Source organism: Saccostrea cucullata, unplaced genomic scaffold (genome assembly GCF_032062105.1).
Source record: "Saccostrea cucullata isolate Sc308-1 unplaced genomic scaffold, CSIRO_AGI_Scuc_v1 ctg16643, whole genome shotgun sequence".
Lineage (NCBI taxonomy): Eukaryota > Metazoa > Mollusca > Bivalvia > Ostreida > Ostreidae > Saccostrea > Saccostrea cuccullata.
In genome coordinates this window covers 1-26,321 of record NW_026925609.1, presented here as the reverse complement: position 1 = coordinate 26,321, position 26,321 = coordinate 1, and the positions used below count along the sequence as shown (strand labels likewise).

At 32.3% G+C, this 26,321-nt stretch overlaps 1 protein-coding gene across 1 annotated transcript; it reads right to left on the bottom strand.

Annotated features, from left to right (window-relative positions):
* Nucleotides 1–4,555: 4,555 nt before the first annotated feature.
* On the bottom strand, nucleotides 4,556–25,987 carry LOC134269341 (hemicentin-1-like). The gene is made up of 20 exons (XM_062751541.1): nucleotides 25,833–25,987; nucleotides 21,899–21,959; nucleotides 20,800–20,908; nucleotides 20,616–20,719; nucleotides 19,605–19,778; nucleotides 19,326–19,416; nucleotides 17,972–18,108; nucleotides 15,473–15,610; nucleotides 14,027–14,122; nucleotides 13,046–13,276; nucleotides 12,889–12,951; nucleotides 11,656–11,817; nucleotides 11,294–11,443; nucleotides 10,764–10,994; nucleotides 8,805–8,867; nucleotides 8,329–8,490; nucleotides 7,979–8,128; nucleotides 6,838–6,999; nucleotides 6,373–6,523; nucleotides 4,556–4,760 (listed from the first exon to the last, which is right to left on the bottom strand). The coding sequence occupies exons 2-20, from the start codon at nucleotides 21,939–21,941 to the stop codon at nucleotides 4,556–4,558; spliced, it is 2,622 nt and encodes an 873-aa protein (XP_062607525.1). The 5' UTR covers nucleotides 21,942–21,959; nucleotides 25,833–25,987.
* Nucleotides 25,988–26,321: the final 334 nt, after the last annotated feature.

Genomic DNA, 26,321 nt, shown 5'->3' with positions numbered 1-26,321 from the left:
TACTTCCTTTTTAGCATTGAAATATAAAATGTAGATTGTAAATTTCATTTTTAAATTGTTTTTAGCTCACCTGAGCCTAGGGCTCAAGTGAGAATTTTTTTATCAAAATTTGTCCGTTGTCTGTCGTCGTTGTCACTGTAAACTTGCTACAAAGTATCCTTGGCTAAAGGAAATTCAAGTTTATTCAACTTAGGGCGACACCCTCTTCCAAGGAGAGATAATTATAATCATCTACTCAAGAACCAATGTGCCAGGAAAAGTGAAACGCATGTAGAATCATCCTCAGATAGTGTACCAGTATATTTAAATTTATTCAAATCATGACCCCCGGGGGTAGAGGGGACCACAGTGGTCGATCAAAGTTTTACATAGGAATATATAGGAATATAATATTTTTAAAAATCTTCTTAAGATCCATAGGAACAGGAAAGATGAAACTCATGATGAATCATCCTAAGGTAGTATTTAAGTTTGTTGAAATCGTGACCCCCGGAGGTAGGCTGAGGCCACAATGGCCGATCAAAAATTAATTATTACACAGGAATAAATAGGATGATTTTTTAAAAATTTCTTCTCAAGATCCATAGGGCCAGGAAAGATAAAACTCATGTGGAATCATCCTCAGGTAGTGTAGATTTAAGTTTGTTCAAACCATGACCCCCGGTAGTAGGGTGGGAGCACAATGGCCGATTAAAGTTTCATATAGGAATATATAGGGATATCTTTTAAAATCTTCTTGTCAAGTACCGCAAAGCCATGATAAGTAATATTTATATGTAAGTATCCTCAGGAAGTGTAGATTCAAGTTTGTTCCAATCATAACCCACAATGATAGGATAGGCCACAATGGGGAATCTAAGTTTTACATTAAACTATATTTTTAAAAAATCTTCCTCTCAAGAATACTAAGTAACAAAGCCATGATTAGTGATATTTATATGGAAGCATCTTCAGGTAGTGAAGAATTAAATTTGTTCAAATCATAACCCCCAAGGGTAGGGTGGGGTCTCAGTGTTAGATTAAAATTTTAATAGGAAAATAAAAGGGAAAATCCCCAAAACATAAAAACCATGTTTAATCATATTGACATGTATGTATCCTCATGTTTAGAAGATACTTAAAAATTCCAAAGAACTTTTTGGATAATTTGAAATCACAGATTGCACCAAATTCAACAGCTTAAAAACTTAAGACTTTTCAACTTTATATGCAACAACCCCCCTACCCCCACCCACCCCAACCCGATCAGGTAAAGTCCAGGCTTTTTGATATCATTGACAGCTGCTTTTTCAAATTTACTTACTTTGTCATTGGTCAATTGCCAAATTATTTTGTTAAAAACATTCTGATTGTACACACAGGTAATCTGAAGTTGAATATGAACAAGATGTTTTAGTTTCCGATTGACAATATCTATGTGGTTTTTGGAAATCAGATCTTCCAACAATTTATTGGAATCCCCATGTGTACCAATTGCGTCCTGTTATTAGCTGACCTTTTTTTGTACTCATATGAAGCAGAATTTGTGCAAAATCTGATGCTGGAAAAGAAGAAAGCAATTGCTGTGGCCGACACCTCGACATTAAGATATATCGACGACGTATTGTCAATTTACAATGGTAATTTCCATTCTAATATCTATCGGGATGCCCGGGTTCGATTCCCGTTCGCGTCGCCGCGGCAAACCTAAGACGTAAACATAGGTAGTGACTGTTCCTTTGCCAAGCGCTGGGCAAGTGCAAGTAGTGCAAGTCACGGGTCTATCGGATATTACCTTAAAAACGTAGGCCCCATGTCAAAGTAGGCGTTGGCACTATAAAGAAGCTTCACTGCTCTATGGCCCTGAGTGCCGAGCTCGAGTTTATATTACATTAATGCGTCAAAACCAACTGTCAAAGTTATCAGGAAGCCTCAACTTTTATTTATCGTGGGGAATGGTTGTGTATAAAGTTTAAAGTTGTAAGATTTAAATTGTTAATTTTGGTCAAATCCTGTGATTTTAAATTGTCCAAAGTTTCTTGGATTTTTGCGCAGTAATCTTACAACCAAGCTCTATGATAAACGTGATAACTTTAACTTTTCTATCGTCAACTTCCCTTACTTATGCAACAATATACCTTCATCACCGGCATACGGAGTTTATATGTCTCAGTTGATTCGATACAGAAGAGCTTGCTCTACGTATATACAATATCTAAATGAGGTAAATTATTGACAAACAAGTTGATGAAACAAGGATTTCAGAAGTCTCGTTTAAAGTTATCATTTCGTAAGTTCTATGGTCGATACAGTGTCCTTGTCAGCAAATACAATTTATCATCGAGTCAGATACTGAAATACGTTATTCATACTTATTGTTAGTTCATTATTTATACACATTTATACAATCATGACAAGGAGCACACGACGGGTGTGACCGGTCGGCAGGGGGATGCTTACTTATCCATGCCCCATGATCCCATCTCAGATGTTTTTGAGACTCGTGTTTGTTCTGCTCCTTTTTTATACTGTTCTATGGACTTTTGATCTTGAATTCTGTAAAAATATTTTTAGTATTTCCTTGCTTAACTGACTTTTATCTAAGGACAGAATTGAAAAAGCAAGTTTTCCTTCCTTCTCAAAGTTGATAAGAATTTTAAATAAAATGGCAAAATAAGTTATTATATATTCTGGGGAAAACGTTTTTCTTTTTTTCTTATTTCTCAAAACTCCATCAAAAAACTAAATTCAAAAAGCCTAAATATTGAAACAATCATTGCTTAACAGATTTTTTGAATTAAATAATAAATAATAATGGGTTTAAATTTAAGAACATATAAGACATGAAAACCATGGAGATAATGAACAGTATTCAAGAACAGAAGTCCATTAATAATTAAGAAATAAAGTCCGCGTTTTCGTGAATGTTGCAGAATAACCTCCGAGGTCGAGAAATGTTGTTTGAAAGATAAAAGCCGAGGCGTTAGCCGAGGCTTTTATATTTCAAACATTTCGAGACCGAGGAGGTTATTCTGCATCATTCACGACAACAAGGACTTTATTTCTATTCTACCAAGGGCGATAAATACGGCTGATTGTTTCCTCTATAGAGAAACGAATTAGGTCACCATGTCTCGATTACGCTGTTCTATTTAACACCAGAGAGAAATTTTGTTGACTTACCTATATATGGAATGCAGACGATTTGAGCTTTCGTTGCATTAAAAATAGTCTTTTTAAATTACAAATTTGTTCGTAATATGTATTGATCAGTTAAAATGAATATACAAAAACAAAATCATGTTCTTGTTTTACTGCTAAAATCACGTTGTTTAATGTGTAGTGAGGTCCGTGGAATAGCCCCGCTTAGCTATAAAAACCGACATTCATCAGCAACTTGATGCAATTTACAGTGTTTTTACTGCAAAAGACGACACATCGATGCGGTCTAAACAAGTATTTCATTCTACAGCCAAACATGCATTTGAATTGTTCAGATTTGATACGTGTTTCTGATCTGATAATTTTTTGATGACGTTCGTGATTTATTGGAGAATAATGTCCGGCGGCTTCCTTTGAAGTTTTCAATAACCGTGGTAGAATAGTAATTTTGGAGCATGTCAATGAGTAACCCTACCATTTTTATAACATCAGCCTCAGGGTATATATCCAGAATGTAATTTTGTAGCGGACCTATAGCAAAATAGAAAAATTTACGAGTTTCATTTTTATTGAGGAAGCAGATGTTAATGATGTTGTAAAGTTACGTTTTTGAGTGGGAGACATATCTCTCAGGCGCAATACTGAAAACAGACATTGAATTACATTTAACAGTTTCGAATATCATTACAATCTTCTAGGCTTTTAAGTGATAAGAACGCTGATGTTTTGGTTTTTTCAGTGAACTAGTGAATTCAATTAGTGAATTCATTTACTGAGCTCATTGTTCACATTACTTCTAGTTTATTTTATAATAACTTAATTTTAGTTGTAACACGAAATTTGATTGGTGAAAAGATTTAGTTTATATCATGAAACATGAGATGCCTATACGTCACAAATTGCTCCGCTTAACGTTACTTATAAAATAAGCTCAATAAGAAGCCATTTTTGGAGGAAAAATTGAATGTCTTATTGTCAACACTGAAATTAAATTGTAAGGAATGAAGCTTATTTTAACCTCTGTTAAACGATAAAACATAACATAACGATATAATATATAGCTTATTTATAAACCGTTTTTACAGATTATAAAACGTAAACTTCCACATGTTATGTTATATCGCATAAAAGAGGTTAAAAAAATACTTTCATCTAAGCCCTTTTACTTTTAAACTGACTGCATGTCTTAGTTTAATATTTGCATAATGATAACTTTAAACGACACTTTAGTAGAAAAGCTTTACAATTTAATAGTACATCAAGTTTTATATTGAAGACACATAGCAATGATATCTGAAAATACTGTATAAGTAAGTTACAAGTATCTTATAAATTTCATTCAGGATTCAATGGTGAGGGATTTACGGAATTACGATGAATTCTGGCCATGACGAACCCTCGATAATAAATTGAGTCAATTGTCTTTTTGGACTTTGGTTAACAGTGTCAGCAGTTTTAGCAATTCAGTGCTTTCCTCCTTTTCTATTTTGAACATTTCCATTTCCATTTTCTGCTTTCTTTTCTCTATATCTAGTTTTCCTTCCTCTGCCTTTTCTCTTATTTCTCTGTCTAACTTGATTTTATCTTTAAGATAGTTGGAGATAGCATCTTTCATCCATCTGGATTTTACATTCCCTTTTTCACCACCTATGCAAGTGTTATCTGTAATAATGTATATCGAAATGGGAAAAAATATGGAAAATATCAATATGGAAAAAGTGGATAGTTTACAGCTAGAAAATATTAAAATAAACTAAGACCCATAAAAAATTAAACAATTAGTAATTATTACGGATGGCAATCGATTGCAGAATTGCTAATCGATTAACCGCAATACGTGCGTTCCGCCGATTAACCGGTTAATCGTATCAAAATACGCATTTTTCGTAATGTACTTTAACTCTTTTTTCCTCATCTTCGCTAGCCAAAGGTTTCTGAAATGCTACTCTCCTCATAAACTCTTGGCATACGGTGCAGTCAAAAGACAGGATTGTTTTCGTCAAGTGGTCTCGAATTAAATCAGGAACGCACAGATTGCGCCATCGACAGAAATAACGACGCGTGTTTAAAATCTAAATCAAAGTTTTTTCAAGAATAATTAAGAAGCAATAATAGAGTTATGTTTATTTATTATTTATAGTACAACTCGGGAGTTTCAATATATTAGATGACACCATATCTATTTACAGAATCACATGTTATCTTACGGATAGTTTTTCACTTCCGAGATTAAAGAGTCAAGAAATATCCCGAATGCGAATGTCGTCATTTACAAAAAAAAACAATTGCTGATGGTTCCATGTTGATTGGTCGACCGATCGAGAAAATATTAACCCAACTTTTATGAACACCGTATGCCGAGGGTTTATGATGAGAGAAACCCTTGGCTAGCGAAGATTTTTATTTCCTATGTAGATCTATTCACATATAAAAGAAGACTGATAAATTCTAGACATTAAATTATTGTATTTGTCTTCATTTTTGCTTTAAAAAAACATAAGCTTATATATTTTATTTTAATTCAATATAGACTGGGGAAAAATTTAATAACGCACGCACGAATCATGTATAAGAAATCACTGATATTTTTCCAATTCAGATTTCACATACGTTGATTCTGCATTAATTGTCACCATAATAAAAAAAGGTGTTTAGTCTGAAATACATCACTTAATTTACAAAGTTTGTTTAGTAATTTATTCTATAGATAACTGCAAAAACAAACATGGTAATTCGCAGTTGTCAACGGTGATTTATTCATCATTAAAGAAATACAGGACAGTCAGGGTAACGACATTGTGTTTAAACAGTAATTAACACTTTAAACACAATATGACCAATTACCCTACAATCTCAATCCGGAGAACGATAAATACTTCCAATTGCAAGTCAAATTGGATATGTGAAAACGCAGACTTATCAACGTTTATGCAAATATTTCTTTTTTTTCAAAAATGAATTAATTCTGACAAAATTATGTTCAAATGTATATATATTTTTTATTTTTTCCGACTAACCGATTAGAGATTTTTTAACCGATTGCAAACTCAGCAATCGGTTAACCAGTTACAAATTGCCATCCCTAGTAATTGCCATCCCTAGTAATTATCATAATTAAAATTGTAATATTTAAGAAAATGAAAACCGCATTTCATGGAACAATGATATTTAGTCAGCAGATTGCATTCACAATCACGTCGTCAATCATGCTCAAAATTTTACAACACTCACCTAGAGTTGGTGACATTAATATAAACGGACACCTGCACTGGTCCTGGAGAAGCTGTGTGTGAGCATGTGTAAGTTCCGGAATCGTCCAGCACCGCTGAGGGCTTCCTCAGAGTTGTGAACATCTTTCCTGAGGTCACATTGTATCCAGAAGCTAAGAGAAACACAATTCTATGTTTTCATTAATCCATTATTAACCATCCTTTAAAGGCTATTATTATGTATGTTACTCTGTGTATTAGCTTAATTCTTTGAGAGTCGGGAACATTGTCAACATGAAAGAAAATTTGATAAGGCTTTCATTAAGGACTCAGAGAAGAACAATAGAAATGTTATTACATGTAACTCATTACATGTAATCAAAATTAAATGCAATATAAGTTAAAAGTTTTCCTCTTTCAAAAAAATTTATCATTATATTCTGTCCAAATAGGCATGTTAATTTCTTAGACAATTGTCATACAATACCAGATAGAATTTTCTTTCCATTCTTCTGCCAAATAAAACTTCCCCCGATTAAATTCATCAGAAACTCGGAATTTTTGACGGTACATCGTAGGTTGATGTCTTCCTTGCATTTAAGTGAAAAGTCACCTTGGGGTATCATCTCCAGCAAAACCGTTGGCTGAACTAAACAAAGAACACATATCTTAGTAAAAAAATTCGGTCTGATTGATTGATTGATTGTATGTTGTTTAACGTCCCTCTCGAGAATTTTTCACTCATATGTAGACGCCACCACTTGATTCGATCTGAAAATAATCCGTAAATTTAATTTACTTAACTATATACTAGGATTATTATGTAGAAAAAATCAACTTAAGGTTAGAAAAAGTACGTGTATAAAATGTCTATAATAAAAAGGATTCCACTTAAAACAATATTTGTTCTGCCCATACCATCCTATGGTTCAGTTGTTAGTTAATTTACTAAAATACTGATACAAAAATTGGGTCTTTAGGCAATACTGGGGATTTGGGCTATGAAAGTTGAATTAGGCCTTCAGAAAGAAATAGGTAAAAATAAAGTCAAGAATTAAGATATGATCCAAAACTGGTCAAGGGAAACTTACGAAGATAACAAAAATGGGTATCTTTTTGGACAACTACTGTATGCGTGCAGCAATAACCATTATATAATAAGGGTTAAGAACCTTACGACAATGCCAACGAGGAACTCTAATTTAATATCATTTATGAGATCAGAGAATATTTCCTTAAATCTAAACATTGTTATGAAGTCGAATTTGTTCAAAATCTTTAAAGTGAAAAGTAGAAAACACTTGCTATGGCCTTCAACTCAAGTGTCTTTGGAGATCCGGATATGACGTGTTGTTGGGCAATGGATGCATGTGACATACACTACGTGATGTGAGGTGTGGTATGTTGCTAAGAAACTTGTTTGGATGTGGAATAAGACTAAGAAAAGAGGGATAGTAAACACAAACAATGGATGGGAAGTACGGGAAAAGGGGAATAGGAACCTGCCGAATCACGATCAGTCTATTCACAGTGATTTCTAGGATTAAATTATTTATTTTTTTACTATTTTAATTTTTATATAGGAACAAATCAGAAGAGGTAGCCTACAATAAAAATATCTGACGTACTTGGTTCCGTGATATTTATATAAATGGAGACAGAAATTTGTTCCGGATAAGCAGAGTGAGAACATGAGTAAGTTCCGGAATCGTCGATTTCTGCTGATGACTTCATTAAAGTTGTGGATGTGTCTGTTGTAGTTATATTGAATCCAGAATCTACAAAACATCAAACGGCTTTGCAGAAATTATTATTATATCAATTATACTTCACAGCACTAAAAAACATGTCGGGAAAAAAGAATCAACAAAGGCGTAAAACTTTTCTCTCTTTTTATTTATTTAAAACAACTTAATATTTCCTTATAAGGAAAAAAGGTCATTTTAATTTTATTTTTAAAAAAAGGCAAAATTGATACCTGGTGATATTTTCTTGCTGTCTTTCTGCCAAAATAAACCACCGCCAGACAAATTAAATAAGGATTCAGGATTGGTAACAATGCATGAAAGGCTTATCGATTCCTTGTTTTCAATTGAAAGATCATTTGGAGGCATCATCCACAGCACAAGCCTTGGAAGTACTTTACAAAAGAAAAAAATCGTAAAGAATATTTTTAACCTATTAATAATCAATAAAAATGGGATTAAATTTATCATATAAGATTATTGCACTTATATAATTTATATTTCTTATTTACCGAGATATCATGAAAGGGAAAAATATTTCTTATATTAGGATTTTTTAAATTTTTTATTATGTGATTCTTTTTCACATACCTACCAAACCAATTCCCATCCACCCCATCCCCCGTGTAAAAGTTGTTTTTCAAAAGGATAATAAATTAAACATTTGACTTAGAAATGACAAACGCATTCTTCTTATTCTTTTTCTCACCTCGTAGGTAAACACTCATACTCTCTGTTGTTTTACCATTTGATGCTGTGATATTCCAATCTCCTAAATAAGTAATTAACATTTATATACTGACACGCAAAAGAAACGCAACGCCCTACTTTAGGGGAAAATAACTATGTAAAGTAAAGGGTTTTGTAACTTAAACTTATGTATATCCACAATTTGGTAAACATCGGTAATTTAACGGTTGAAAGATTTCATTACCGTAACCGGAAGTCAAGTTTGAGTGTGCTTAGAGTTTTAAGGATTTTTACTGTTCATCATAAGTAATGCAGCAATATTTCAAAAATAAAGTTTCCTTTTGTTTCCCGCAACGACGCTAAGGCTACTTGAAAATGGCTTATGTATGCATTTCCAGTGGTCTAGCTGGAAAATTGCACTGTAAATGGGATGGAGAGTTGCTGCATGATGCGAAATTTCACTACATCACGCTTCAAGAGGGTCTTACGTATCCTATGCATTAAGGACAGTCCTTGTACCGGAAGTCCAAGGGTGGCTACACTGTTCTAAGTTAGATTGATTGATTGTATATTGTTTAACATCCCTCTCGAGAATGTTTCACTCATATGGAAACGTCACCGTATGCCGGTGAAGGGCTTCAAATTTTGATCTTTACTCGGCACTCAGGGCCATTCAGCAGTGAGGGATCTTTATCGTGCCAACGCCTGCCGCTGACACGCCCCCCCCCTTTTTTTAAGGTCTCATCCAAAGGACCCACAACTTTCACTTCAAATTGCCGAGCACATGGCTGCAATTGTTGTTTAGGGCAGTCTTGCAAGTTTTACTTGAATGGCTGGAGGGGGGTGTTTTTACAGTCATATGTTACTTAATTAAGTTAAAAGATAATAAACATTTAACATTTTTATCAAATCCCTGATGTTCTAGAAGTGAGTTTAGCCCTACTTTATTCGCTATTGAAAATCATAAGATAAAAAATCAAACAATTGTAGATTACTGTTTGTTGCGTTTCTTTTGCGTGTCAGTAAAAATTAACATTATAATTCAGAAAAGTTAAGGATGGCGTTTACTCAGGTTTTAGAAAACCGAATGGAAATTTTATAAAGTATAATATTTTTATTCAAAAACTGTTCTAAGTGGATAAGATAAGCAAGTTTTGAATCAAAATCAATTTGAAAATTTAATATTTTATCATTTAAAGAAAATATACTGGAATAAAAGTCAGTGTATGGTAATGCAATGGAAATTCGGACTAAATTATTTAATTTTCCATTTTTGTCAATTTTTTTTATTTCTTGCAATATTAAACAGAAAGTAAAGGTTACCTGTATTTTTAAACATCATTTTGCAAATATTACATGTGTTAAAGCTTATAAATTATTTCAAATAATTGAATGCTGTGAAATAAAGATATTCAAAAAAATGTACAAAAACCATTCGAGACAACATATCTTAATAATATGATCATTGACCCTGTATAATATGAATACCATGGGAATTAGGGCAACAAAAGTTATCTGAGGCTATCAATAGTTTAGAGTTCTTATCAGTCAGATTTTTTAAATATTCGATTAAAAATGGAGAATAAATATAAATATGACAGGGGAAATTCGGACTGTAATAATTATCACATTTATGGTCCAAACTCCAATCCTTTCTTTTAAATGAAGCAACGCTGTTCCATTGCTATGATATTTCATTATTGAAAGAGTTTAGTTGCTTGTAATATTTTGTGTGTACCGAAAAAAATTGGTCATAGTGTGAAAAACTTTTTCCCGAGAAATACCTAGGGGTCACTTGCATTAAAAATAGGTCAGTGACCTAGTTATTTGAAATTTAAAATTTAACACAAGAATCAGAGGTGTACAATGTACAATAGGTGATTTTTCGTTCTTATCAGTGGAATTTTTGGTCATCCTGAGTAAAGGTATAGTTAAATAAGCACTCTTTTGTTCCAATTAAAAAAAATATTCTGGGTACCTTCATCCTGTTGTAGAGCATTTGGTATGTTGAGCACATTGCATAATGTACCATTTTCGGTTGTATATGATTTTATTTCATATCTCAATGAAGAGTTGGTTATCAAGTTCCCATTGTGAAACCACTGGATACTTAGGTCGCTTATGTCATATATTTCTGTTTCAAGCCAAACTGATTTCCCCTCTCGTGATAATGAATCACTAATTCTGAAGAATAGTATCTCCACAGATTCTGTAAATTAATAGAAAGCCTATTTTCAATTATAAAATTACCTAAAATTAAACAGAGACAGATCCTTGCTTTTTCATACAATCCAAATGCTGTTTCTTGTAATCTTATTCTTGTTATATATTGTAGCAAATAAATTTTTTTTTTTTATCAAAGACATTTTTTCTTACCGAGAAATAGAAATTCAAGATTTACTTTTGTAAAGATTAAATTTCGGAGTTTTTCTACCTCACTATGACCGAAGTAAAATATTTTCTGAATAAATAGTATTTCTTTTTAATTTCATAATATGAATAACAAACCTGGTCCTGTGATGTTAACGTAAATGGAAACATCTAATGGGTCAGGGTAGGTGGAATGTAAACAAGAATAACTTCCAGAATCTTTTATCTCTGGTGATGCTTTATTTAAAATTGTCGAATTTTGTGTTGTACTTATTGTGAATCCAGAACCTAAACATTTTTAGTAATTTTAAAAAAAAATCATTGCAATAAAGTAAACGCTCATTCATATTAGGTAAAGATATATCAATTTGCAAATGTTCCTGCACACTCTTAGAAAATAAAGATAAATGAGAAAAAAGATCCCTGATTTTTTTTTAGTTGTATCTATGTAAATATTTGTCATGTTTATTCTTTTTTAAAAGAAAAACTAGTAAAATAACCTGTCAAAAAAGGCTTCCCATCTTTTACCCAGATAAGACTTCCATCCGTCAAATTAATCAGGGATTCGGGGTTCACCACAACACATTCAAGGGTGAGGTTTTCTTTAGTTTCAATTGAGAGATTGTACTGTGGTATCATCTGCAGCACAAGTTTTGGGAGCACTAAACATAAAGAATATTATATTAATTATATTTGTATATCATCATGTAAGTTCGAAAGGGCTATTATGAGAATATGTCCTTAACAGGTTTCGAATCCCTGTAACTAAACCAAGGTACTTGATACTTATAATTACTAAACATGTGAACCATGATCTTTTGCCTTAAAGAAAAAAACTCACGTTTTAGGACTATACATGCGTAATGTATTTTGACTAGTGATGCAGGTATTCCAGAAAGTGTAAAAATAAATCAAACATGCATTCTTAAGATCATCAGTGATGAAGTGATGAACGCCGCCGCTGAGAATGTTCAATGATATTTTTTTTTTTTACAAAAAATCCCACTTGTTCATACCTTTTAAAAGCAAGAAGTAAAAAAAAAGATACATAGAGCTTTTTTATTCAAAATCTAAAATCGAAAGGAAGAATAATAAGACCATGTTGCTGAAAAGGTTATATTACAGCCAGACCGTAATGGAAGGGAGTATAAATCTTTTTAAAATATTTTCAAACAATTGGCAAATGCTTCTTTGGCTTCATAGCAATTGATAAACAGAACTTATATAATTCATTGAAAGTTGAGTTTAGGTGATAAAATATGAGGTTAATGAACAGTTATCTTGTTCAAAAGACAATTAATCAGCACATTAAAGACGCAACTCTGAAAACTGCCAAAATATGTCTGAACTCGGTTTTAAACAGCAATCAATCTAAAAACATCAAAATATACAATGGAGAAGTAAATATTCCATGTTCTAACTGCATACTAGTATGTTCTTTGTCATGTCCGGGTAAAAGATGACAACAGACCACGGATAACAAAAACACTAGAAAAGGAGATCTTTATATAATCAAAATTCATTGAATTTTTAAAAAAGGGATACAACTTCACCTTGTTGAATTTATTTGTCAAAAAACAGAAAATGGAAGAAGTGTATGGCACCAAAAGTACATTTAACTTAATCATCTTTATAATTGTCAAAGGTTTTTTTTTTTTCATTTTTCATATTGAAAGAAAACACGGCTTTGCCAATAAATACATTTTCTAACTTTTCCTGTTCTTTATTCTCACCTCGTATGATGGTACTCCTGTTCACCATTGTCACCCCGTTGGAGGCCATTATGCTCCAATTTCCTATATAGAGATCAATAAATTGTACTTCAGTGCTTTTACATAAAATTTTCTTCTCTTTTGTCTCTCAAAACGAAAAACTGAACTATTACTATACCTTCCTCCCTTTCATAAACACTTGATATCCATAGCTGATGTAGAAATGTACCATTGGCCTTTGCAGAAGAACTTATTGAGTATCTTGACGAAATACCACTTATTATAACTCCATTGCGAGACCATTGGACAGTAAAGTTTGAGTTGTCTGTTATCTCCGATTCAAACAATACTTCATTTTCTTCACGGAATACTGACTTGCTACTTCTGAAGTACAGAATTTCTAAAGATTCTGTAAATGAAAAAAAAAAAATTTTTCGTTAGAGATAACTGCGCGCTTCTCGTCATAATCGCAAAATAAGTTTATATCATTTGTAAATGATTAAAAAACAAGATCATATGGGCTGAAGTAAGTTTTGAGGCCTATAGGGCTCTTGTTTTGTAAATATGTTAGAAAATTATTTTCACTGATGACAAAATGACTCTAGGAACACAAGTTAATAAATGTACTCCAGGAGTTTTTAACTTTTCAAGTAAGGAAATATACTCCGGGTAGTGTAATACATACACTTCTGGATATGAGTTGCTCTACAGGTATTTTATGGTTTTGCCAATGGTCACAATGTCCAAAATATTATTTTTACAATAGCTCCAAACCTATGTGATTTATATAGTTAAAACATTTACAATTTATGAATATATCATTGATTAAGAGATAGAGAGTATGGCTAGAAAATAAATGTTTTTAAAAAAATATTTTTTGAGAAAAAATATATTAAAAATTGTATTAATATTTTTTTTAAATAAACCTGCTTAACCCTGTCATCGTATTCTTTTTAGGTTTCGAGTTTTTACATCACAATAAAAACATAATGATTTGTGCAAATCAAATGTTTATTTATTGAGAAGTAATTCAATACTAAAATTACTATAAATTAATTTGATTTTTTTCTTATTTCTTAAGGCAGTAATCATGGCTGATAGTTTCTCTCATGGCTGATAGTTAAAACACAATGGTATGAAAACTAATATATTAAATGACCGTTTTCACAGCTTCTCCCTTTATAACCACGGGAACATACACATGTTGAGTTAATGAAAGTCCCTCCATGCTGACAAGACCACGGCGTTTCCTTCTCTGATGAATAAAAATATAAAAAATATGATTTACGTCTTCATCTATTTGTTTGTCCATTGTTTATAAATTTTCTTCATTTTTCCCGTTTTCCCGATCATTACAAAAAGAACACGGCGAGTGTGACAGGTCGACAGGGCTGCTAACTTCTCCATGGCACATGATTTCACATTTAATGTTTAAGATGTCAGTGTTAGCTCTGCTCCTGATTTGTATTGTTTGAGCTATTGATTCAAATATTGTACGTTATCTCCATATATTCCATCAAGTGACTGATTTGAAAATGTTTTCTTTAAGATAATGCATCGTTTGTTACACTTAGATTCAATCCTACGAGAAAATTATCATTTTCAACAATTATCTAATACGTTTAAAGTAAAATAGTTCATTGTGCCCTGTTATTTGACCTTAGAGGACAATGTTTCGCATATCTGATGAAATATATGGAGATATCGAAAAGTATTCAAGCTTAAAAGTCGATAAAACAATACAAAATAGGATCAAGGGAAACGCAGACCTCAAAAAATATCAGAGGTGGGATTAGGTACCATGGACAAGTGAGCATTCCCTGCTGACCTGCCTCAGCCACTGTGTGTGCTTTGTCACGATCGGGGAAAAATGTGAAAATCCGTCCTCAATTCATTGTAAAAAAAATGGACTAACAATTAGTATGAAAATCGTCAGTCAGCATTTGACTCAACGATAAATTGTATTTACTGATAAGGTCATTGTATTGACCAAAGATATGAAGACTTAAAACGAAACTGTTGATATTCTTGTTTAGTCAACTTGTTTGTCAACAATTAACCTCGTTTTAGAAATTGTACATACTTAGGATATGCCCTTAAATTTTCATTCTGTACTGTGAAATCACAAATTTTCGTAGGGGTTTAATTTCATTGTTTTCGAGAATTTAAGTCCACCACGAAATGTAAAATTCCTTTTATATAACCACGCAAAGTTTCCTTATCTACGAAATCAAATCACCATAAACCAATATCCTCGAAAATTTGACCCAGTCCTACAAAAAATTGTGACTTTTCACTTTGTTGCTATTCTAAATCCACTATTAGGTCTGAAGTATTCAATAATGGTATTTAGTCATAATAACTTTTCACAGTGATTTTCATTTTTCAAATTAATTTGTTATTACCTTTTTCACAAGGCTTAAGGAAGTTGTAAATTTTTTTTTAGTTTTTCCCTAACGACAAAACGTATACCCTCTCTCTATATCATTTTAAATTAATCGGACAGATTCAAAAGTAGCTAGGAATCTGAAAGTTACAAAAACCGATTTTCGGTTTCTACTAAGTCTTTCAGTGATCTTTTAAAAATAAATTCAAGTCAACTTACTTTCAATGTAAAAGGCCAAGACAAATCCGCTACCAGAATAGCCAAAGTCAGATGTGAAACGCACGTTCGCTGTTACGCCAGTCAATTGAATAGGAGAAGAAGACTGCAATATGGTGTCTTCTCCCTGCTCACAAAATTCTTCAAAAGAAATGTTATAGAATATGGTCTATCAACGAACCTAAATAGCATTGTCTGAATTAAACTGGGCAACAAAAGTACATGGCTGCTGTTGTTGTTGACACACTTTAAAAGAATTAAACATTATGTGTTTGTGAAACACTGTTGCTCTTATGGAAGGTATTGTTGAATTTTCTCAAATTCTTTATTATTCTTTTATATTTCAAAGTCAAATATTTGTTACTTAAAAAACAAGATGCACTGTTGCCCCTTTAAATTGAAAAGAAAAGCAAAGGAATAAAGTGAAACACTGTTGCCCCCTTATGGCAGCTTATGGCGAGAGTTGAATTTTCTCAAATGCACTCCAAAGGTCAAAGTCAAAAGGTCTAAAAGTGTTGGTTCACAAAGGAAAGCCTTGCTTCAAGGAATACACCTTTGAAATATGAATGCCCTAGTTCAAACTGTTCAAACGTTATGGCCAAGTTTAAGGAAAAACGCAACGTACCTTACCTACTAATAATTTTTCAAGATATTCTGTAAACAAGATTATAGTGTCATTAGATGTTCATAGACAAAAATCAGCATGCATTACTAAGGGTTTTAAAAAATATCAACTGATGGAAATTTTTTGATGATTCAAAGAAAAAAATGCTTATATATATTCTAGATGTTTCTTTCAGCCAAAATTGTTTTAGAAGAAATGTACAACACCATATAGAGAAGGAACTCATCAACTCCATAGAAAAAGAGTCAAAAGTTCAAAGTACGTTGCGTATGTCCTTAAAGATTTTAAGTGGCTAAAGCAAGAATATTAAGGAGGAAACAAAAAAATATTTATATCCTCTGAAAGGCCTTCTCACAACGAATACACATGTTAAGTATGATAGACCTTGCTACAACTGTTCCAAAGTAAGTTTTTGTTAAAGTTGGTCAAATTCCAAGGTCAAGACCAAGAGGCCAAATTTGGTGGTATCCAAAGAAAGGTCTTGTCACAAGGAATACACCTGTGAAATATGAATCCATAGCCCCACTCACGCAAAAGCTGTGGGCAAAGTTTTGGGGGACAAACATACAGATAGACAGCTAGACAGACACACAGGATAAAAACTATATATCCCCAAAAGCTTTGTTTACGGGTGCATGAAAGGAAAAGCAATTTTACTTAGATACCATGATTTTTTATACTTTAAAGATAAAAAAGAATATATGTTACAGAAGCTAATTTGCATGTAATAATACGTAAAAATACATTTTTCTTTGAATAATTACACTTTTTAAAAATTCTTATAAAGAAGCTACGGATTTAACTGAAATCATTCAAAGTTATTTTAAAACTTAATTTGTTTTTATTAGGTTTTATTCATTCATGTCCAGATCACTTTATCAATTCGATATTGTCGACATTGCAATGATGACAATATTGATACGACATTGTGATTAGATTGTTTGATTTGTTTTTATTCATTATGAAAACATTGCAATGTAAAAATGTTGATGCAATATCGCGTTATCATCCTCTACATTGATATTGTTAATTCATGAAAACATTTTAGACGACGACATCGCAATGTAAACAATGTTGATACGATATTGCGTTTACATCGTATATATGTTATTATTTCAATGTTGAATGGATATCATCGTGTATGTCGACATCGTCGACGTCGACATTGCGAAGTAAATAAGAAAAATAAGAAGGAAGTGTTGACATGACATCGCAATGTAAACAAACTGCGATGTCGACGATGTGAAAGATGTAAACAAGCAAAATAAAAAAAGGCAATGTTCACACGATGTCAACTCGATATCGACCAACATTGCGATGTCGACGATGTGAACGATGTAAACAAGAAAAATAAGAAGGCAATGTTGACACAATGTCGACTTGATGTCAACCTACATTGCAATGTCGACGAAGTGAACGATGTAAACAACAGAAAATAGGAAGGCAATGTTAACAAGATTTGGACTCAATATCGTTAAACAATGTAATATATAGAGAGATAAACAAAGGTATTATCCAGCATTGTCATGGCTGGTATTTTTACAGCGATGTCAACAATATCGAAAAAACATCGTGCACTGGACATACCTCGTTTTATTATTTCAATGTACACTTTATTGGAAACATTTTTTTTTTGCTCTAGCTTTCAGCTTTACTTAAAATATAAGGCAGGTGAAACAAGCTTAGACAAGAAAATAGACTATACACTGTATTCAGGTATGCCAATTATTGAATGGCTTATGGAATCATTGAAACCAATCTTAGTTTGAATGGTCTCTGGTTTTATTGAATATTTGCAAATACAACCGGTAATCTTGATAAGTAATAAAAATGTAGTTGTATTTTAATGATTCAACAAAACAAAAAAAATCACTTACCATTCAGACCATTTATCTTCACAAAATCAGTGCAGCTATCAAACCCCATCTCCAGATATTGGGACCGAAACTCAAATACTAAATGGGTATCTCTCTCTACAACTGCTGGTTCCACAGTCCATAGACAATTTAAATCACTGAAAATAACAAAATCATAAGGAGGGATGCTTCTCATGCCTGTTTTAGTTAGACGATTTTTTTAATTATACGAGAAGACAGTTTACGTATTTTAAATATTTTATCAATTCAATTAAATAACTTTTTAAAATTTTCTTTTAGAAAACATTACATTTGTCAAACATGAGAGGCTTATTTCTATATTGAAATTTAAAATAGATTTCTTTTTGTGTAAAAAGACAACAATACATAAAATCTTCCAGCTATTGCTAGTGCAAGATTAAATAACTTATTTAAATATGTCTGAAACTGACGTACGTTTAGAGAATCAAGTATATTTTAGATATCCTTTTACCGTATAACTCAAATTTGGAAGGAGAGTTGGAAGTCAGTGTGTAAAAATTTTGTTCTAAAATTATCATTTGACACCTACATTAAATATTCCTTGAATATTAAAAGGCATTACTTTCTGTGGAAAAGGTACATGTAGCGCCAATGTCCTGTATATTAAGGAGGGATTCTTCTCTAGTTTATGACGAAATGCAAATTTGTGTCGCCCGCGAGGCGCAGTGGTTAGAGCGTCTGCTCTAGATTTGCAAAGTAAGGATTTGATCCTTACGTCGCGGGTTCGAATCCCATCGTGGGATGTGGAGACCGGTCCTTCGGATTAGACCGTATAAACCCTGGTCCGATGTCGCAATAGGTGCTGGCACGAAAAAGATCACTCCCTGCTCAATGGCTCTGAGTGCTGAGTATAGGACAAAATTTGTAGCTCTCCATCGGCAAGTGGTGGCGTCTCCATTTGAGTGAAAAATTCTCGAGAGGGACGTTAAACAATATACAATCAATCAATCAAAGTATATTTGCATATATGTGTCATATATTAAGATGTAAGAGATTTCGATCAAATTTTTCTTTATCATCACGTACATCTTTACATAGAAATGATAAACTGTTTGAAATTCATATTTTATATAGGGACTTTACTTTTTGGCGGATTGGCGGCATATGAAAATACCTTCTCTTCTGCTTCAAATCCATCCCTAAATTAATCGAATATCCCTCCACCAAGAGAAAAAAAAAATCCCCTTAATTCATAAATTTTAAGCATTGTCAATATTCATTGAGGTGTTTTTAATGTATTTTGTGCAAATTGCATTACTTAGTATATTATTAAATTTTTTTTTAAAAAGCTGTCGGGTGACATTCGGTCATTTCTGTACTCTTTTTTGATTACCTATCATAATTAGATGGGAATTTAGGGGACATGATAAATTTTGGTGTCTTCTCCGCCAACAGCCTTGTACCACTACTCACGCAAGCAGAAGCTGTGAAAAAAAATTAAAGAATTAAAATACTTGACTTTAAACACTCATGTCATGATTTACATTCAGTTAGCTTTCGGAAGGATATATTTTGAGTGCATTGAATATGGATTTCTTTAAATAGTATAGATAGTATATTAACATCTCAAAAATTATATTTACTTGTATACTTATTGTTTACTTATATCTACTTGTTTTCCTTTCCACAGCCATAAAACGAAACTGGAATCCGCCTCCACTATGGGGAGAAACTGTCAACATGGAGAGGAGGGCCTCTGACGACCTAGTTTGTATAATGTCGCTACAGTATCCGTTAGTTTTGGGACAAAAGACACATCCGTCTTTTTGTGCTGAGGTTGTCGCACCTTTAAGAAACATTTAAGCTTTTAGAGTAAAGTGTATAGAACAATTTTTTATTACTTTTCCTGAGAAAAATGATTATTTCTGGGGGGAGATTTTAAACATCCTCATACCCATTGCATCACTGGATGACGGTCATTTATTGTATAGTGTCTCAAGTGAATTTCAATTATCTCATTTGTTATTCTTTGCCTGATTTTTAGTGTAAGACGCGGAAATTGATCCCTATTGTACATCATGTACATCCATTATTTCTGTAAATTGCATCTACCAATGATTATTTTTAGATATTCAATCCTCAAAGATATATTAATGGAGTAAACGGTGCATATACTTTATAAAAAATGTGCTCGTTTGAGATATTCCTTATCTTGAAATCAACCTGTGCAGTCTAAATCTTCTTTGTACTATTATTGAAAATAGGCTTGTGATCATAGCATATAAATTACATGTACAGATGTACTTGATTTAACATACCTTTACATAAAATTATTCTACACCATTTTTTTTATTTCTTTGCTGTCTGTTTATCTCCTTTAACAGCTTAGAATTCAATCTCAAGATATTTTGATATTTTTATGTCATGTAGTGCATGTTTTATGGATTCGTTAAATGTAGTTCTCATGTGACGTAGGCTTATCACAATACATCAACTAGAAACAAATTCTGAGTACTAAGGTCTATGGTTTTTTTTCCAAAGTCTTATGGAAAAAAATAAGTATTAAATTAAAAGAAGAGTTTTTAGATTTTAACCAATTTGAATATATTCTCTTAAGAAGTTTTTGCTAAATTTCTGGGTTTTTTTTAAATTCTTAAGAGAGAGAGATAGAGGGAGAGTATACCATAATATAGACCGAGAGTTACATCAGCGTCACACACCCATTTCGGATGAACCGCAACAAAATATCCATTCGGTGCAGAAATTTTCCAGGAACAGTTCTTGCCTCTGAAAGCATTAGACATTGCATATACTTTGAAAGACTAGTATGAAAAATTCTAGTTGATAACAGATTGAAAAGTTCTTACGCTTCATATCCTGTTTTCACCGGGTAATCGTCTGGGTAGGTCACTTTTCTCCCCAAATAAGGTTGAAGGATAATTTCCTCAACCCCATCACAAGTTTTTACAGTGGAAACTGTCGACAAAATAGAAGTATTAATAAATGTTTATTTTTTGTCAAAATGTGTCTACTTATAATGTGAGAGTTTATTTTTTTCACTATTTACTAATTAACAATCATAACAAAAAAGTATATTACGAAGTTATTGGCCACATACTTAGCCTGATAACATCGGCTAGAAAAAAGGCAGTTTAGTGTCGAAAAGTTTACGGGTAGCAACTTAAATTTACTCTACCTCATGATGCTTTGATATCATTATTACTTTCCATGACATTGATGTTCTTAGGTAGAAGAATTTTAAAGTTTTTCCTTTGTACTAATATGTAAAAAAAAAAAATCTTATCGCTCACCCTCCCACCCTAAATATGAACAGATTTGAATCTAAACTACCTGAGGATATATACATTTCAATAATAGCACTAGTCATGACTTTCTTGTTCTCGAAAAGATTTTCAAAGACATTTACCACATATATTTTTATTGAAACTCTGACTATTCCTGTGGCCCCGCCATACATCGGGGTTGATGGTATGAACTTTAATCTAGAGTTAACAATAAAGCTTTCAAATAAAGAAATTAAATTTTAACTTTTCTCGACCAGTTGTTCATTAGGATTTTTAAAAGGTGCAACCAAACTTTCACTATTTCCGAATTTTCTCCTCTTGAATGAAAGCGTGGTCATTCATTTTAACAAACATGAATTTCCTTCACTCAGTGATTCTTTGAGGTAAATTTAGCTGAACTTGGTCCAAAGGTTCTAGAGAGGAAGTCGAAAATGTGACAGACATAGGTCGGACACCCTTTAATCAGAAAAGTTCACCTGAGTCTTCGGTTCAAGAGAGCTAAAATGAAATGGTAAATAGGATTAATGATATCTATCTATTTCTAGCTTTTAAAAAACTTTCCGTAACAAATTCAAACTGATAAATCTCAAATTTCTTAGAAAACTAGTAAAAAGAAATACTTACAATAAAGACATAAGTTTGTTTTTGAACATGATCTTACCAGAAAACAGAATAAACAGGAAAACTGTAAGAAGTTTCTTCATTTTCCTACTTCTGTAAGTCTAGCAAAAATCCAAAAATATAAAGTAATATAAGTACATGTATGTGAAATTAGGTTTGGAGAGTGACCTCAGTATAGACATGTCAATAAAATTAGCGATGAATCAAAATAAAAGCATCCATTAGTTTTATATATGGAATTAGAAAGATTTGGGTTAATTCTGAATTCATTTTAAAAGGCAAATTTTGATATTTCTTTTTAAATAAAACCATTTGACGCATGTCAGCTCTCTTGCTTGTATTTTTTTTATTATCATCATTATAAGGCCACTTTCAAAACATTTAAAGTTAATGTCTACATTGTTCACACGTTAACACCGACCTATTATCAGACTTCATCAACATGTCATTTTACAAGACGCTGAATTCTAATCGAATCAAAACAAACCATATTTATTATTACGTGTTAAAAACCTAGCAGTAGCAAATGCATTTTGTGCAAAAAGGTTAATAAATATACACATAGAAAAAAAAAATTTATTTGATACTAAAGACCATGCTTTTGTGATTTGAAAAAAGTTCTACCATAGAAGTCTGAGATGAGGAAGAAAGAATGTAAGATAGATCGTATATGTAGGTGATTTAAAGCATGGTACATACTCGGTATGCTAACTGTCACACTGCATCCAAATTAAAATTACATCATATAAAAACTGCTTCATACATGCACGTATCCACGAATGCACGTAGCAGGGATGCAGCAAATTCGTTCTATCATTTAGTCAAATGCTGACAGACGTTTTTACACTTATTGTTAGACCATTATTTATATACTGCATTGTCGACGGATGTGTTATATTCCAATTAATGATAAGCTGCACGGTTGTAATTGGTCGGCAGTAGATGCCCACTCCTCGATGAAACTAGATCACAAGTCTGATGTTTTAGAGGCCCTTGTTTGCTCTGATCTTACTCTGTACTCAAAGAACTTTGAGGTTTTCTGTTTGTTATTTCCGTATATTCACGTACATTTGTAACTTTTATTATCAAAGTACTTTTGTTAGCCGAACTTTTATATGTATATTTTATATAAATTTTGTACAGAAAAAAAGCGATTTTTGATTTTAAACATGATTTTCTTTTTAAGGTGGAATAAGCCTGGGTAGTATTTTTTAATTTTTTTTAATGCTCCATGGCCCTGAGTGACGTGTAAAAAAAATTAATTTTCAAGCCCTTTACCGGTATATGATTACTTCTCTGTATAAGAGAAAAAATTGCTGAACGGGACATAAACTAATATACAATTAATCAAGCATTATTTTACCCTTGCGCATACTGCTTTTACTGGCACAATGTCTACTACCAAAGTTGCAGGATTATGTTAAATATTTGCTTAACCTAAGTTTCTGTTGCTACCCATATCTATAAGAATATATAATATATTATACCGGGCAAACATTTTAATGCATCAATTATTATATATGTATTCAAAATAGAAGTTTGTTATTTATATTTTTAAATTGGAGCAGGAGCTCTAGTTTCTATGGCTCCTTATCTGGAGTTTTTTTCCAGATATTTTGGTATATGTTCTTTATTACAATCAGTACCAAAGCACGTTTTCTGTACGTTTATGCATTCTTGAGAGAAAATAACTTCCAACAAAAAGTATGAATTTCCATGGGTACTAATTGTCCTTTTTTATTAGTCAACCCTTTTTATATTTCTCTTTTTTCTTAGAAACCCCACTTATCACTCGTTAAGGATGTGACTTCGTGAGGGTAACCAATCAATACCACGATCAGGTAGCCACCACGAAGTTAATCATGATTCCAACGTTGAATAACGGATACATACTTCTTCATGGAACCTGATCTTCTTCTATTCGTTTAAGAGGTCCGTGTTGGCTCGCTCTCAATTTTTTATTGGACTTCTTGTTTAATTGACTGTGATTATCTTTTCTTCATATACTGATTAGATTGATTTTTTAAATAATCGAACTTTCTGGGAGCAATTACATCATGTAACTCTAAAGAAAAAATATCAACTTTATAAAAAGTTATATATTCAAGATCGATTTCAGCTTGTTTTTTTACATTAACAGAACTTAGTGATTAAATAATTCTTAGATTCTTATCTCGGAAAGAAATTATAATTTTGGTAGAAAAAAGTGTCTATATATAATATTTCCTTTTTTAAATACCGGGTAAAATATTCATACAATATTTATAATGATTGATTGATTGATTGTATAATGTTTAACTTCCCTCTCCAGAAATGGAGACGTCACCATTGCCGGTGAAGGGCTGCAAAATTAGGCCTATGCTCGGCACTTACGGCATTTATGTAAACATATCAATTATAGGTTCTGTAACCCAGCCAAGTTAGGCCCAAGTCAAGGAAGAAAGTTTACTATCGTATCATGATTGATAAACTAGTATTATTTTCCTTCTTTCTTAAATGTGTTGCTATTTGAAATGCTTCCAATATTCTTTTTTTTAAAATGATCTTCCGGCTTATCTATATCTATGTTGGTCTATATCAATATGCATATCTTCTTAATTTGTCCTTATGTTATTTTTTAGGCATATAATGATATATACATAACATCGTCTTAAAACATAATACATTTTCATGTTCATTTATGCGAAAGAAAATTTTATAAACCTGATACATATCTTTGTGATACAACTTCTGATATTATTTTTATTTATTGGTATATAAACTTTTGTTGATAATAGAAGATGGGCACATTTGGTGTGTGATCTGCAGGAATCATTTGTACGAAACATTCATGGTTAAAATGTCCATGATTTGGTTGGCTGAACATAGCTGGACAGATTTTACAAACACGTCTATGGGTTTTTTTTTTCATTTAGTTTGAAAGACCATGTGAAATTGTAACATCTATACCCGTTTTTCCTAGGGGGTACTTTAACATAGTAATGTTTCACAATAAATAAACACCTAAAATATTTAATGCATACTATTAGACGCATGATACGTGAACATGTACATTATAGAATAGAAGATTGGAATTGATTTCGTTCGAGAACCAAACTGAACCAAAATTTATCGAAATAAATTCAAAATTTTAATACATCGGGACATAAAGGAAACTGACAAAATAAATGGTTGTTTGCATGAAAAAAAAATTAACGCCCCATGCCAGGCTAGAACCAAACACTTTTCGCTTCTAGCGCACTGAACAGGTAGTCCTACTTACTGGGCTATCTCCGCTACATTTATTCTGATCATTTAAAAAGGACAAAGACGCACCACATAAAGACATTTGGACTTTTTGGGGAAAATACATTTTTTGTGGTCTCTGGGTCTTCTCTCTATTTTTTTAAATTGTGTATTCGTTTCTTTGAATTAGATAAACACAAATAATGTTTCAAAATCATGGAGAGAAGACCCTGAGATAGAAGAATTTTAGAATAACGTGTTCAAAAATGTACCATTTTGTACCAAATGTTTGATCTGGCCAATTTTCAAGTTATTTTTTAGTAAATCAAAGCTCAATTTCGGGAAAATATTTTCCGTTCCTGTTGCACAGGAAGCCGATAAATAAAAAAAATTATAAAATTTTATGTGACATGTCGATAAAATTTTCACTTTTCAATTACGCCCAGATTTCTCCCGAATGCCAATCAAAAGCGCGATCGTTCTTTTAGAATTTTTTAAATGATCTTTTATTGCAAGTAACAATTTTGTTATCCAAATTGGTAAATTGAAAATTTCAGTGATGTTTTGGAAAGTTATTTTTCATGGACAATTGTAGAATTTCATATAAAGCATTGAAAATCTAGTGGCGTATATTCGAGGTATAAAGGATCTAGGTGGGTGTGGGTTTAAAAAAGCTTTTAAATCAAAGCATTTCCCTTCTCCCTAGAAAAATATAAATTATTATTTGAGAAAAAATTAAAGAAATTTACCTTGACTTCTGTGTTAACAATTTCAGAAAAAATCTTTTTTCGTACACGTTACTTAACATAGAATTTAAGGCTGTCCTTCTGGATGCAATAAAAATCTTCACCGAAAAAGATCTAGGTGGAGTTAGGTAGAATCCAACATACTTACATTTAGACAACAAGTGTTCTGTAGGAAAATGGAGGAGGAAAAAACATAGCTCAGGTGTTCTGAACGGCCTTCTTCATATATCTATGTATTTCCTTGTACTGATATCGAGCAATTCTGATTGTCATATCAGCAAATAGTACTACTGAAGCCCTGTTGTGATTCTTCATTTCAATTTTTATTTATACAAACGTTGAATATAAAGAAAAGTATTCGATCTTTAAAAATATAAACAGTACATTTAAGAACAGGGGAACAACCATGGACCCCTGGTAATTTCAGTGTTGCGATCAGGTGCCTAGGAGGAGTAAGCATCCCCTGTTGACCGTTCTCATCCATCGTAACAT

Coding starts and splice junctions, on each gene's coding strand:
- LOC134269341 (XM_062751541.1), bottom strand. CDS start 21,941: ATGAAGAAACTTCTTACAGTTTTCCTGTTTATTCTGTTTTCTG. Junction 20,720..20,799: donor GTGAAAACAGGATATGAAGC/GTAAGAACTTTT, acceptor TAATGCTTTCAG/AGGCAAGAACTGTTCCTGGA. Junction 13,277..14,026: donor AGGGAGAAGCTGTGAAAACG/GTCATTTAATAT, acceptor TTTCATTTACAG/AATCTTTAGAAATTCTGTAC.